A 15,022-nucleotide genomic window follows, 5' to 3' on the forward strand; every position below is an offset into this window, starting at 1 on the left:
TCTCTCTGCACACATACAAGCTCTGTGCAGGAAGAGAGCTCCTACCAGAAACTGAACTCACTGGAACCTTGATCTTGGACTTCTAGCCTCCAGAAATGTAAGATAATAAATGTCTGTTGTCTTAGCCACCTAATCTATGGTATTTTGTTATGGCAGCCCAAGCACACTAATGTAGAGAGCCTTTCCTAGCTCTGAACCTGACTCCATGTCAGACTTGAGACAGAATGGGAAGGGTGCCACGCATTCACAGAGCTAGGTCCTGCTATAGACTCGACCATGCCTTAGCTGGGTTGTCTTGGGCAGATCACTTTAACTCTGGGCCTGGAGATTCCTCACCTCTTACGTTGGGATCGAAGATCATGTCTGACTAGCCCCACAGGATTCCTGGAGAATCGAGAATCAAACACTTAGCGTAACAACAACAGCTAGTATTTTCTGTACATTTACTATGTACTGAGCATTATTCTAAGAAATTGATTGATTGATTAATTGATTTTAAAGTCAGTTTCACTGAGGTATAATATACATAGAGTAAAATTCACCGTTTTTAGTATACCCTTCTGAGTCTGGGCAAACACAATCACTTAACTGTCACTATAACGGAGTTGTGCCATCACCCCCCAAAATTCTTTTGTGTCCCTGTAAGGTAAGCGCCCCCCGCCCCCAGCCAATTCCCATTCTCTGCCAACCATGGGTTCTCTAGACCTGTAATTTTGCCTTTTCAAGAAAGTTGTATAAATGGCACCACACAATGGCACCATAGAGCTTTTCTAATATGAAAATTTAATCTTTAATTGATCCGTTGAATCAATTAATTTAATGACTCAATTAATTCAATTAATCCTTTAATAATTTAAATGATTAAACAATCGTTTCATCTTCACAAACATATTTCAGCGTAGGTACAATAATGATAAGGTGAATAGATGTGAAAATGATAAGAAAAAGCAAAAAAGTATAATACAAACATGAAGTGTTATTATTGTTATTTTCATCATTTTTATTATTTCATGGTAGAATAAAGACAAAAACAATTTTCAGTGGAAATTCTGTATTGGATTTGCCTTTTCTGCTCATCTAGAATCCAGGTGTCCGAAGATAGCAATTTTAGTTCTGTGACCTTTCCCTTCAAAACATGATCATTTGCCTTGTTCTGACAGCAGAGATTTAATTATGAAAAAAAAGTATTTGCAAAAATATGGTTAGCAATAGGGTCTAGCACATCGTCTTTGACTAATTCAAAAACACTTGGCTTGAAGTTACTAATTCATAATCCTATGTCTAATGAGCACATTGGTAACGGTAAAAGATACTGAGAGATTTCTGGGCTACAAATAACAGTGACTTCCAGTGTAGCAATAATCAGTTCCCACTGTAAAGGAGACACTGATCAGGCTATCACCAGGGCTCCTCTTGACTCAACCTGAGTTGAGTTCATTCAAGGGCTTCTAGGCAGGGCAGGAAGGGCTGAATTTCTTCCCATGAAGTATCCCCTGGTTCAGTAGCCACACGCCATGGAAGCACCCCATCACTCTTCATAATAGAAGGATTCTGATCTTCTTGGATGTGGTCATAAAGTGGCCACAGTCTGACCACAATGGTTCCAGTTTCTCCAAGGAGAATATTTTGTGTAAATTGTTTCTCTCTCCTTTTTTAAACTTCATATTACAGATGCAACACATAATAAATAAGTAAATAAGGTCCAGCTATTTCTTAGAGTTTACAGCTTTCATGAATTTTTAAGGAACAGGTCAGGAGAAAATGCTGAAGCAAAGCAGTTGGGTAGAGGGTGTGACAAGGAGGTCTAGGAGCCTCTTCAATATTTCATGTGACCAAAAGCCTCTGACAGCTAATCATCTCTTAATGGGGCTTGCCCTTTGGCCTGCGTGTTTCTAAGGGAGTAAAATGTTTGGCCTCCAAGCAAGTTATCACTCATTCATTGACTAAACTCCACAAGCTGAAAGTGGCCTCCCAGGCATCATTGGTCTTTGCTAGTTGAGTGTAGAAGGTCCCAGATTAGCATTACTCACCTTTAAATCACCAGTGGTTTCAAAGTCAGCTAAGCATTTGCTTTGGATCTGGAGACGGGCTCCAGCCTCCCGTTATTCCTCTCCTAAACACAGAAGGGAGACCACACATCATGGTGGCCAGAGAATGACTAGTGGAGGAGACAGGCATGATCATTAAGGGGGGATGAAAGAAATGGACAAGACGAAATGCAACATGGGATTTTGGAACGGGACTGGATGAGTGAGATTTGAGAGGAAATTCAAGGAAAGGGAGCAGGAACGGACCTGGAAGGGGCCACACTAAGAAGTATGGAGGGTAATAGGAGAAAGAAGAGAAGAGAGAGAAGAGAAAGAAGAGGAGAGGAGAGGAGAGGAGAGGAGAGGAGAGGAGAGGAGAGGAGAGAAGAGAAGAGAAGAGAAGAGAAGAGAAGAGAAGAGAAGAGAAGAGAAGAGAAGAGAAGAGAAGAGAAGAGAAGAGGAGGGGAGGGAAGGGGAGGGAAGAGAAGACGATGAGGGAACAAGGAGGATGGTAGATGTATTGTATGTTCAGTCCAATGGAAGGAGAAGAGCTAAGCTTGTCACCTCCTCTCTCATCTCCCAGCACACCAGGAAAATAGATTGTGCATTCCTCATTAACTTGTATCAGCAATAAAGATGCTTTGTATATTTGTAAAAATGAGGAAGAACCTAGGCTCCTGGTGTGAAGAGTGGTGGGAGGGAGAGCTGTCTTCAATACTATTGGTCACCAGTTCATATCTACATTTGCTCAGCAAGTGCCAAGATTTCCCTAAATCCTAGTTTTCCAGTGTGGAAAAATAAACCATATTGTTTGTTAAGCCATGGGGAAATTTTCACAATTTACATCCTTGTGACCGAAGAGTATGTACCCAAAGGGTACTCCTCGGGTAAGAAATATTGTTGTTGAACTGATTAGATGTGTCCAATTTGATTTAAAAATAGTAAAGTCATTGATTTCTAACACAAGACAGTTTTACCAATGGCCTTTTAGTATTTTCTTCAGGATTTATTGTTGTAAACACCTTTCTCACAGGTATATTTAAAGGAGGCTCAGGTCTAGGTATTTTAACTAGAGCAGAGTGGTTTTTTTTATTTTTTATTTTTTTTTAAAGATTTTATTTATTTATTTGACAGAGAGAGACAGCCAGCGAGAGAGGGAACACAAGCAGGGGGAGTGGGAGAGGAAGAAACAGGCTCCTAGCGGAGGAGCCTGATGTGGGGCTCGATCCCAGAGCACTGGGATCATGCCCTGAGCCGAAGGCAGACACTTAATGCCTGCGCCACCCAGGCGCCCCCAGAGTGGTTATTTTTGATTGACCAGGTCTTCCTATACATGTCACCAGCGAAATTATGAGGTGTCAGGGAAACAAACACTGAGAGATAACCGAACAGTTCTTTTCTTGATATGCGTTAAAAGCAAGATCCATTATTTTCCATAACTTGATTTATTTTAGACACTATGGAATTTCTTTTGACCATAAGCCTCAAACATGGTTCTGAATCACTTCACTAACTTAAGCAAGTTGCCATGATTAGAGGCCAAGATGGTCATCAGTCCTTCTGTTTTTCACTCTTTAACTTTCTTCTTCTTCTTTTTTTCTAACATTTATTTATTTATTTTAGAGAGAGAAAAGGAGGGGGAGAGAGTCGGTAGGGGGAGGGGCAGAGGAAGAGAATCTCAAGCAGGCTCCCCACTGATCACAGAATCCATGGCAGGGTTCGATCCCATGATTCCTGAGATCATGACCTGAACTGAAACCAAGAGTCAGACAATCAACTGACTGAGCCACCCATGCACCCCACTTTAACTTTCTTCTTTAGTCTGCCCTTTTTCTCCACCCTCAGAGGATATGAGATGTTTATCACTGTATGTAGAACAATAGTCCTCCATATTATGTATTATGACATCTTTCTAGACTTCCTCCCCAGATCAAATAGTTTCAGGTCAGTACAGTACCATCGACTCCCCCAACTACTGCACAGATGGCAAATCAAGGAAGGGATAGGGTCCCCCACACAATTCAGGGAGCTCTCATACTCCATGTGAACTCCAGAACTTTTCGTTGAAATTTAAGAAGTTATGAATTTTAAGAAGTTCTTATTTGTAGCACCAAATAGATAGCCAGTTTCCATTCATTTAATTTAAAGTTGGTTCTGTCAGGCATTCAGAGAGTTATTGGAGATTAGATAAGAGAGTAGTGAACGCTGATCTCTTTGAAAAAACATGTGGAGAATTCCTCTCCAAATATCAGCACTCATAAGAAACCCGCTTGACGACAGGATACGCTTACCAACGAACCCCCTCATGCCTGGCCAGACATAACTGAGAAGCAGCCATCTTTCTTGAGGCATGAGATATGTTAGCAAAAGAAAGGAGTGCCTGCCATGTTGCCAGAGCTGTGCTGAGGGGTGCCGGTCTGTCTTTGGGCAACTCACTGAGCTGCAGCGGGACAGAGAGTTCCTTGAAATGGTGCAATCTGAGCTCCTCTTCAGGAGCTCTTTGGTGAGTAGGTAGAAAGGAAAGGGGATCAAACTTCCAAGAGGCATGAGTAGGTTTGGCCTGGGTAGAACACAACTGGGCCTGGGGGCTGAACACTGGGCATGCTTAGAGATTGCAGAAGCCAGACACGCAGAATGACCCATGGGAACAAGTACAAGACGTCCAGGGGGCAGACATTATTGTGTGCCCTGATGTAAGCGACTTCAACTGTCTGAAATATGGGTGTGTTATTTGCAACATGAAGGCAAACCAATGTCTACCCCTGAGTGTAACTACTGGGTTCAAGTGGAAATTCTTTCTAACAGTGAACGACTCTGTGCTGATGGATGATGATGGTGGCCAAGTGGTGGCCAGCCATTACAGAACCACAGTGTTTTGTGCTAAAAGTAATCAAGAGCTGGTCTAACCTGTCCACAATTTACCAGTAAGCCAGACCTGAAGTGACTCCTCTGAGCTAGTTAACAGCACAGTAGGAACTAGAACCCTAGTGTCTCGAGTAGAGGAAAATAAAAAACCTCAAGTCCAAATCAACTCCCCCTAGCTATGTGGTTTTCCCATCCGGCTTTGGTTCAGTCCGGTGAGTTTGAGCATGCGCCGGTCGCGCCCGGATCCCTGGAGAGCCCCGCCCCGCACCGTGGCAGGTCCGGCGCTCGAAGCAGCGGCTCTGACTCCCCGTGTCATACTTGGGATGGCATTCCATCTCACAAATATGGAAGCCAGGGTGTGAGGGCAAGTTGCCAGGTGGCACAATGCTAAACAAATGGCCTCGTTGTGTTTGTGGCCACACAGTATGTGGTTTTGTGAAGTCCAAAAGCCATCCAGTCGCTGTGACTGGAATGGGACAGTAATTTGTAACAACGGTGACTCTATTCCCCCCCACCCCCTTGGTCTACTTTTGTGACATGCTCCAAAATCCTGAGAAAGGCCTGCAAAAGAAATGTTCAGAAATGTTCTAAATGGGTTTGGAAAACTTGTGAACCCTGTCTGAACTTCTATTAGATTCTCCCACCACTCACCCGTTTGACATCAGAACAAGGAAAGCATTATTTATAACAGCGTGTGTGAAATCCCAGAAGGGACTCTTGAAAGAATTAACGTGAAAAATGTGTCCCAAAGAGACTGCAAGCACAAAACAAATGATCAGATGGGAAAACATGTAAATCAAAAGTGGAATCTTTTTTTTTTCCTCCTTTAAAGGAAACAGGAGCTTTTTCTTTGGCCATTAGCAACACGGGACAGAGAAACTGGGCGAGTTGGGGCCCCCATCGGAGGAGCCCCAGAGCACTTGTCCCTGCAGAGCAAGGCACAGAGGGGAGGGGTGTGCGCTGGCTCTTAATGTCTCCAGAATGGAGGAGATAAGGTAGTAAAGGTTGCTGGGAAGGAAGAGACACCTCGAACGCGTTAGTGTGTTGGAATTTATAAAGCACTTTCACAAACATTGTTTGAGTGTTTACCTCCCCATAACCCTGGGAGGTATAAATTGTTACCCATACTTAATAGTTGGAGCAACTAGGACACAGAGAGGTTTGGCCGCTAGTTAAGGACACCCAGCTGGGAAATAGTGCCCTGGAACCCAGCTTCTGACACCGCGAACTGAGTGTTGTCCGTGGCATTACCGGTGTGTATGTGCAGGAGTATGGAAAGCATGGTACCTTGCACACATCCCACAGTGGGTTTTTAGCTGTCTGATTCTAGACATACGTAAGCGATTCTGTCTCTCTCCCTCTCCCCACGAACACACCTTCAAATTAGTTTAATTCACTAAGTTAAACAAAATTAAATCTGTTTTTTTTCCGCCAAACTCCAGAGACACGTTAAGAAGATTCAGTGCATCGTGGCTCTCCAAGAAGTGAGGCCAGTTACAGGGTACAGCATATTAGACATGTCTGACCTAGGAACTTGTGTGGGGAGCTGGCCCTTAATATTGTGAGGGCCCAGTATGCAAAAGATTACCGCGTGTTTGTCCATAATTTCCTAGTTCTCTTTTTATCCCTCACAGACCAACTATATGTTGATCATAAATGTAGATTCTAATTGCTATAGTCTCATAAAATAAATAAATATGTCTTTTCACTGAAAACCTGCGCAGGGACCTCTCACTCCGCGGGACTCTGCACCGTGTAGCTCCCAGCACCCGCCACAAAGCTTCTCCTTGGTGCTGGTATGGGGGCCGCCAGCCCCTGTGGGGATCATTCCACCTTGGTGCCCTCAGTCCTTGGGAGTATCTGGAAACATGGGGTCCCTTGTGTATTGGCACATTTCCTTTCCCAAAGTCCTGGGCACATGGGGTTGCAGGGTCGTGAGCCGGGCAGTTAGTCAGCAGGCCAGCAGCACCAACATGGCTGCACTGAGATGGCCACCGGCATCCTTTCTGGTCCGTCAATGCCTGTGCCACACAGGTTCTGTGTTGAATATCGACGCTGATGAGAAGGATTGACATCACCTTCAGGCATGTCTGGGCAGCTCCGTGAAGGAAAACTGTGCCCGTGGAACGGTGACTTCCTGTCACTGCCTGGTGAGAAGGGGGTAAAGAAATTGAAAGTTGTTGGAAGGCTACCCCCCTCTATTGAGCAGTGGGTGTTTTCAAAGCTGAACGGTAAAGATTGGAGGGCACCTTACCCCAACCCAGGAATTTATGTCCCTACTTGTCAGATTTGAAGTCCTTGTACAGAGAAGAATGGAGAAAAAACCCCACAGAACACCCTCCTTCTTTGACACTCAGGCTTTCTTTGATGCTAAGAGTAACATTGGAAATCGCCAAGCATATTAGACATCTCTGACACTCTCGGCTCCTTGGGCTCGGGAGTTGGGCAGCAAGTTTCAGGCTCTGTTAGTCTATTTCTTTCCTTTAATGAGTCAGAAATGGACACTGATGATTGTAATCGGGCAGAAACTCGATGTGTCATCTGTCTGAGAACGTAAGGCCTAATGGCGGAACCCCCGCTGTCCGTGTGGTCACCTGCTGTCCAGGCATCAGGCAGCATGTTGGGGCTGGTAGTGCTGGGTGTTCCAGCATGAAAACCGGGACCCACCACCCACAGGGTTACTGTGCAGAAATTTGATCATGGTTTTAAGATCAGACAGCTCTGATGGGCTACAAACCCAAAGATGAAATTCTTAACTTTTCTCCAGGAAGTCGGAAATCATAAGCAAGTGTCCTTGTCAAGCAAAGGGCCCTATGCTTGTGCTAATGATCTTGCCATCTAATGCCTCAGCCTTACTGTTTTCACGAAAAAGGACTTTCCCCAAACTGTATCTATTTATTTTTGTACACACGCTCAGTTGTGTAAAGGTAAGTCCTAAGGTCAGGGTCCGAAGACCTGACTTCTTTATGTCCGTAGCAACCTGAACCTCAGTTGCTTCATCTGTAAAATGGGACTAATGGTTTCTGCCCTGCCCATGGCTGGATTGTGTGAGGGCATGTGAGGCAGCACTGTGCACTCCTCCTAAGACCTTAGTCACTTGGGGGGTCATTTTGGACACAGCTTCCTACTTGTTTCCTGGTCAAAGTGATCTTGTTAATTAGAAGACTGAGTTACCTTCATATCAGGAAGCACATGTGTGTGTGCACGTGTGTGTGTGCGTGTGCGTGTACGTGTGTTTTATCCAGGATAAACATCCACTCCATTGTCATTTCTCTCTGCCTTATCTAGTTACCAGAAAGAGAGAACAGCAAAAAATATGAAAAAAATACTTTGACCATTCTTGTTTCTTATAAAGAAATTGTATTTCCCTCCTGTGTTTATGAATAACTAAAATTAACAAATACAAATAAAGGAAAGGACAAAAGTGCTCCCCTTTCCCTTCTACCCTCCCCCCCAGTGACCGACGCCTCCTTCCTCCCCCTCTCCGCCAGGTCGGTGGCCACACAATGCTGCCCATCCGCTGGATGCCGCCCGAGAGCATCATGTACAGGAAGTTCACCACAGAAAGCGATGTCTGGAGCCTGGGCGTCGTGCTGTGGGAGATCTTCACGTACGGCAAGCAGCCCTGGTATCAGCTGTCCAACAACGAGGTGCGCAGTGGGCTGGGCGGGCCCCCCGAGGGCTGATGTCCAGAGGCGTCCCTCGGCAGGAGGCCAGGGGACAGATGAAGTCGTGTGGCTTTGTTGGGAGAAGTACTTCCCACATGGCCTCTCTGTACCTAAACGTCATGGCCAAAGTCGAGTCACTCTCTGAGTGTAAGAGTTCTAGAGAAAGAAAAGCAGTGTTTGCTGACACCCCTGGGACTCCCTGGGAAGGGGCTGAGGAGCCACTTTGTGCTGCTCACCTGGTGAATTCATAGCACGTGTGGCACCCCCCAACTCCAGAGTCCAGCTAGGTTGTTTGGTAGTATTCCAATAAGGTTTTCAGGCTTTTTTTTTTTTTTTTTTTTTTGCACACTTCACTAGAACATGCTAGTGTTTCATTTTCCTATTTCAGTTTTTTTGTAACTATTGTCAATATTTGAGGCATAGCTTCTTGGTCAGGCCCCTCACATCTTCTTCAGGCCCACATCTGTCTTTTATCCCAACTCCACTCATTTCTACAGCTTAGAGTTCCCTTGCCAGTCAGCACCCTGACGTGAAGGTTCCAGGCTCCATCTCAGGCCAGCAAGACTAGAACACATTGGAATTCCGGTGTGAGGTGTGGAAGCATCCCACAGAAAGAAAGCGTTTCTCCACCAGTTTGGTGACATCAGTGTGCCTAGAAAAAGGGATATAAACCAATGAAATTAAGCATGATTTACCAACCTATAATAATTGTTCTCTTCCTTCAAAAAAAAAAAAGTAAACACTGAGTAGGTTTCTTTAGAGCAGCTCTCCTGGCACGGACATTTGTTTTATCGGCTTTGTTTTTCCTCTAGTCTGATTCTGTCTTCGATCTCCGTCCACCCAGGTGATAGAATGCATCACTCAGGGCCGAGTCTTGCAGCGACCTAGAACGTGCCCCCAGGAGGTCTACGAGTTGATGCTGGGGTGCTGGCAGCGAGAGCCCCATATGAGGAAGAACATCAAGGGCATCCACACCCTTCTCCAGAACTTGGCCAAGGCATCTCCGGTCTACCTGGATATTCTAGGCTAGGGCCCTCTCCCCCAGACCGATCCTTCCCAAAGCACCCTCCTCAGATGAGCCGAGAGGATGAACGTCTTTTAACTGCCGCTGGATGCCATCAATCCGCTGTTCTTCACTCCGACAGTAGTTACAACAAAGACACCGAGAGGCTTTCAGGGGGAAGCCATGTGCACTTCTCCATCCGTAGACACAGTATGGACTTCTTTTTGGCATTGTCTCTTTCTCTCTTTCCACCTCCCTTGGTTTCTTCCCTAGGTTTTGTTTTCTCTCTTCTTTTTTTCCTTTCTTTCTTTTTTTTTTTTTGTTCTTTTTTTTTTCTTTTTTTGGTCTTCCTTGCTTCATAATCCTGACCCTTTCTTTTGAATCAATCTGGCTTCTGCATTACTATTAACTCTGCATAGACAAAGGCCTTAACAACCCGAATTTGTTATATCAGCAGACACTCCAGTTTGCCCACCACAACTAACAATGCCTTGTTGTATTCCTGCCTTTGATGTGGATGAAAAAAAGGGAAAACAAATATTTGACTTAAACTTTGTCACTTCTGCTGTACAGACATCGAGAGTTTCTATGGATTCACTTCTATTTATTTATTATTATTACTGTTCTTATTGTTTTTGGATGGCTTAAGCCTGTGTATGAAACAGGAAAACTTGTGTTTAATCTGGGAAGCCTTTATCTGTGGGAGATTAAAACCAGAGAGAAAGAAGATTTATTATAAACCACAGTATGGGAGGAACAAAGACAACCATTGGGATCAGCTGGCGTCAGTTCCTACTTAGGCAAAGCCCAGCGACTGTTAGCTGGGAGGAATGTATTCGGCACCTTCCCCTGAGGAGCTTTCTGAGGAGTAAAAAGACTGTTGAACTCTGTGCCATGGACTATTCTTTTCCCATCACCTGAAACACTAGGGTGTGGTCGAGAGAAAAGATGGCTTCCATGAGACGCAAGATGGCGCATCGCACGCCCGGACAGTCTTATCTTTGCAGGTCACGGTGATGGCACTGGTTTGTCTTTCCAAGTGTCGTCCACGGAACCTTTGTCGAGTTTAGCTGAAAATGGGTGAATTCTTGTCCAGAGATCGTTTCAGGGTCAGGTGGGAAAGCCAAAGACTTGGAAAAGATAGGACAAGCTATAAATTCGGAGGCATTATATTGAACTTTTCAGATAGCAGTTCCCTCCGACCCCTCCCCTCCACCCCACCTGTCCTTTAAACTGTGCAAGCAAAATTGTGCATGGTCTTCGTCGATTAATACCTTGTGTGCAGAAACTACCGCTCCAGACGTCGTGCCCCTGATATGTAGAGCAGATCCATAAGGTATGACTTATATAATTAGGGGAAGCTAATGGAGTTCATTAGCTGAGTATAAATGTCTCTGGGTCATATGGTGGTGATGGGTTTTAGGAATATGGACCCTGAAGCCTGGGTGTCCTCCTCCACATCAAACGGACTGTGGGACTGTGGGAAGGGCAGACTCAGTCCCCGAGGGGAGAAGAAACCTCACCCTGGGGGCCTCACATACATTGGTGTTCAGTGTGCACAGGCCGAGACCTTGCTCTGGGCTCTGGTTGGGAGAGTGGTTTCATTCCCAGTGTACCCCATTGTCAGTATGCTGTTTTGTTTTTTTCCACTCCATTGAAAGAAGTAAAAATTTTAAAAAATCAGGCACAGCATGCCAATGGGAAGCTATGCCCAGACCTAGCTTTGGAGGTGTGCTTCTGGGTATAGTCTTGGGTTTTAGGAAGAGGTTGTAAATTCAAATAGAAATTTACAGTTATTTGGATGATCGGTTTTACCAAGGAAGAAAAATATTTCTGTTCCTCAAGAAAACTTGCTACCCTCTGTGAGGGGAATTTTGCTAACTTGACATCTTTATAACACAAGCCAGATTGAAAGTGAGTGATTTTAATTCATCTTAGGACATTTTATTTCGTATTTGTTTCTGAAGGTGCAATTGCTCTGTTTCGGTTTTGCTTGCGCCCTTAATTCCTGGAGCACCTTATTTTCCATTTATAGGCTTTGAGAGCCCGTTCTCAAAAAATCAAAAGTGTCACGTAACAGAGAACAAAAGGAAACGCAATAGCATCAGCAGTCAAGTGAAGGGGGTTGGACAAGATGAACCCTACAGTCCCTTCAAGTTCTGCGCTGGCCTCTGAGACATGGGAGTTGAGTTGATCTTTGTCAGTGGAAAAAACCCTCCAGAACACACATAACAATATAACGAAAGCCATATCTCCATGATATATACCTGCACGTATATATCCTATTAAGGACCCATGGTACTGTTAAAACACTGTGGCACTCTGTGAAGCAGTAAAGAAAGGGCAGATTTGTACAAAACCTTTCTAGATTTCATCAGTGATGACCTGAACACCTGCACAGGTTTGTCATTCTGCGTGACTGGCCAGCTGCTTGGGGGCGGGGCAGAGGGGGGCGGCGGTGTGTGTGGGGGAGAAGCTGCAAGGTATTTATTTTATTTTAATAGAGAGCAAAGGAGGTAAATAGACTAAAGGATCAAATTCAAGAAGGGCTGCGCAGTTTTAAAGCAAGGATTTGTTTCAGGCAAATGAGAAGATGGGAGCATTCTATTCCATTCCAATGTGTTTTCCTCTGAAGGAAACAAGCAAAAAAGAAACAAACAAACAAAAAAAATCTCCTTACCTTCTGACAAGTCCCTCAAGGTCTTGAAATGAAAGGTTCTATGCAAGTGCAAAGTTTTATATTTAGTTATATTGCTGATCATCATTAGTATTTTTCCTCTGTTGTCTCAAGAGTATGTACTGATTTCAGAGACGTCTCGTATTGAAAGAATACCAGATTGAACGAACCACAGAATAGCTTAAAATAGTCCTCGCTGTTCTTCCACCATCCCCTCTTCTCATGCTCTTTTGATTTCTAGAAAAGGAACATCCTCGTTCTGAAGTGTAACGATCACAGAACATGGCCTGCTACCCAATTTGTGCAAAACTCCAACAACAGGACAACCCTAATTCTCTCGCCCAGATTCAGTCTGACCACCGTTTCCATTTACCGATTGTTTCATAGTTTTCCAGGCACTTTTCACCTCTGTTAGCCAATTATTCCCATTTTTTTGTAAGTGAGGAAATCAAGGCTCGGAGAAGTTGAGTGGCATGCTAGAAATCTCCAGGCTCACTTCCAGCGCCAGTGGGATTGAATCTAAGTGTTCTGACTCTGAAGATCATGAGTTTGGCCACTAGAGACTCCAGGATGCAGACAGACGGTCCAAGAAAGCGAGCGCACTGAGAAACTCACGAAGCAGGACATGGTTGGAAGAACAAAAGGAAACACGTGAGATGACAAGCAGCTGAGATACGGTGATATGTAATCATGCTTATAGCTTCAGCTAAATCCTTGTACACTGAACCAGCGTCATAATCAGGCTTATTTAGAAAACATTTTGAACTCTGCTAGAAAAGATCCTATCAGAATCCATATTATACATATGTGTTCACTTCCACGCTACCTGTGGTATTTTCCTGTATTTATATGTGTGTTATAAATACTTGATTTATACATATACGGACACACAGACACAGTGTGTTTGTGTGCTTATGTATAAATGTATAGGCACACAGTACTAGAGATAATAAGTAGGGTGCAGTATGAATAATTTGCTTAAAATCTGCTAAATAACCAAAACTTTTTAACGTCCTATTGCGGTTAGTGCTTCCATTCTCCATGTGGGTAGGACTACATCGCACTTTTCAACTCTGTGCAGTACTGCATGGGTGGAAGACATATTTAAGATAATGTGCTTCCCAAAACAACTGAATCAAAGCCATCCCACTACATTGAGTCCTTTCCCTGGCTCCTTGCAAAGGAGAATGCAGACTGAAATAGATCTCCTTATGTAAAGGTCCAGGAAAGGAAAATTGATTTTTTTGGTCATCTTTTTGCACATTTGTGTTATGCTCACCTTGTCCCACTGTGACCCCTTTACACCTCTGTTCAGAGTCCAAGCATTCCAGAAGAGAACCGGAGTGTCGGGAGCCCAGTGTCTCAAAGGCCAATGGTGAGAAGTGCAAGACCCCACCGCCAAGGCGAGCGACTCTTAGGAATCCCCGTATCTGAGTGGGAATGCAAAGCAGCAACAGTATAAAATGCTGTCCTTTGCAAAGAGCCATGACAAAAGGATCCCCTGATCAGGAACAGACGTTTCTTTTTAACCTTCCCTTTTTGCAAATTGGATCTTCTCTAATGCCAACAGTATTAAATTGTATGTCTAATTAAATAAATGAGTCCATGCACACACCCCCTCAACTCTCTTGCTCTCTCTCTCTCTCTTTTTTTCCCCTCCCATTTGAGGATTTTTATTTCCAATGTTGAGTTCGGTTTGGCCCATCACAGAAAATCTCCCGAGGGGAATGGCTGGTGACCCAATCTTCAGATGGCTGATGGAAGTTAAAGCACTTCCTTCACAGCCCATAATCCTGGAATGCAGAGACTCCCAGGTTGTGAGAGCCAATATGTTATTCTAAAGAATCCAGGGCAGGAGGGATTTGTAGTTAAATAAGACAGCACATGAAAGGGTATTTTCTCCTTGTCGGGGCTCAAATGAATCACTGCTGCTCAAGTCAAAGGTTCTGGAAGATTCTTAGTTTTTGCATTGTGCCCCCCCTTCTCCTTCTACCTTTATTTATTTGTGTATTTATTTATTTATTCATTTATTTATATATATTTTGGCTCCATTCGTCACAAACACAAAGCAAAGCAAAAAAATATATATATGTATGTATATGTGTTGCAGGCAAAACACTGTGAAATTCACAACAGCAACCAAGCAACTCTTTTGCCATCTTAACATACGTCTCAGGAGACGAAACGAGAACACATGGGGATGTCATTTTTTTAGTCTATGCATTCTAGGCCAGGTCCGTGTTTGTTTGTTGTGTTTTTTTTTTTTCTTTGGTCTGTGCATTAATGAAAATGCTCCTGGGTGAAGGTTGGCTGAATGTTCAACATAACGGAGCAAGCCTAATAAAAGCTGCTAATAGCCACATGTTTGGACTGGAAAAAAATTCGGAGAAAATGAAATGAAATGTATAAAGGCCTACATCTTGCAGCTTGTATATCTTACTATTGCTTTAATAATGTATAAAACTACTGGAAATGTTTTAAATACGAGGTCTTTGAATTAAATGTGGATTTTAAATATGTACTCCCTTGACAAATGACCAAATTCTTGTGAACTATTGCTCCCTGCATTCATTGATCATTACCTCTCACTTACAAATCTGCCGAGAGATGTGGACACTCTCTGCAACTGCGTCTGTACATGGAGAGATGTTTGTATATATCCAGGCCATCAACACACACACACACACACACGCACACACACACACACACAAACACACATTTCAATATCTCTCTGAAGATATACTGCCCCTTAAATTGTGACCTGGTATTTGGAACTCTCTTT

The 15,022-nt window shown here is 43.9% G+C and overlaps 1 protein-coding gene across 3 annotated transcripts in view; it reads left to right on the forward strand.

Annotated features, from left to right (window-relative positions):
- NTRK2 (neurotrophic receptor tyrosine kinase 2) overlaps nucleotides 1-14,938 on the forward strand; it is a 334,675-nt gene extending 319,737 nt beyond the window's left edge. For 2 of the 3 annotated variants that reach the window (XM_019794985.2, XM_034646808.1), the window contains exons 17-18: nucleotides 8,384-8,542; nucleotides 9,405-14,938. In XM_019794985.2, coding sequence (XP_019650544.1) covers nucleotides 8,384-8,542; nucleotides 9,405-9,590 — 345 coding nt within the window. In that variant the 3' untranslated portion in view covers nucleotides 9,591-14,938. The remainder of the gene's footprint in view (nucleotides 1-8,383; nucleotides 8,543-9,404) is intronic. The other variant, XR_004621643.1, reaches the window with a different exon arrangement.
- Nucleotides 14,939-15,022: the final 84 nt, after the last annotated feature.

Source organism: Ailuropoda melanoleuca, chromosome 17, assembly GCF_002007445.2.
Source record: "Ailuropoda melanoleuca isolate Jingjing chromosome 17, ASM200744v2, whole genome shotgun sequence".
In the NCBI taxonomy this organism is placed as follows: Eukaryota; Metazoa; Chordata; class Mammalia; order Carnivora; family Ursidae; genus Ailuropoda; species Ailuropoda melanoleuca.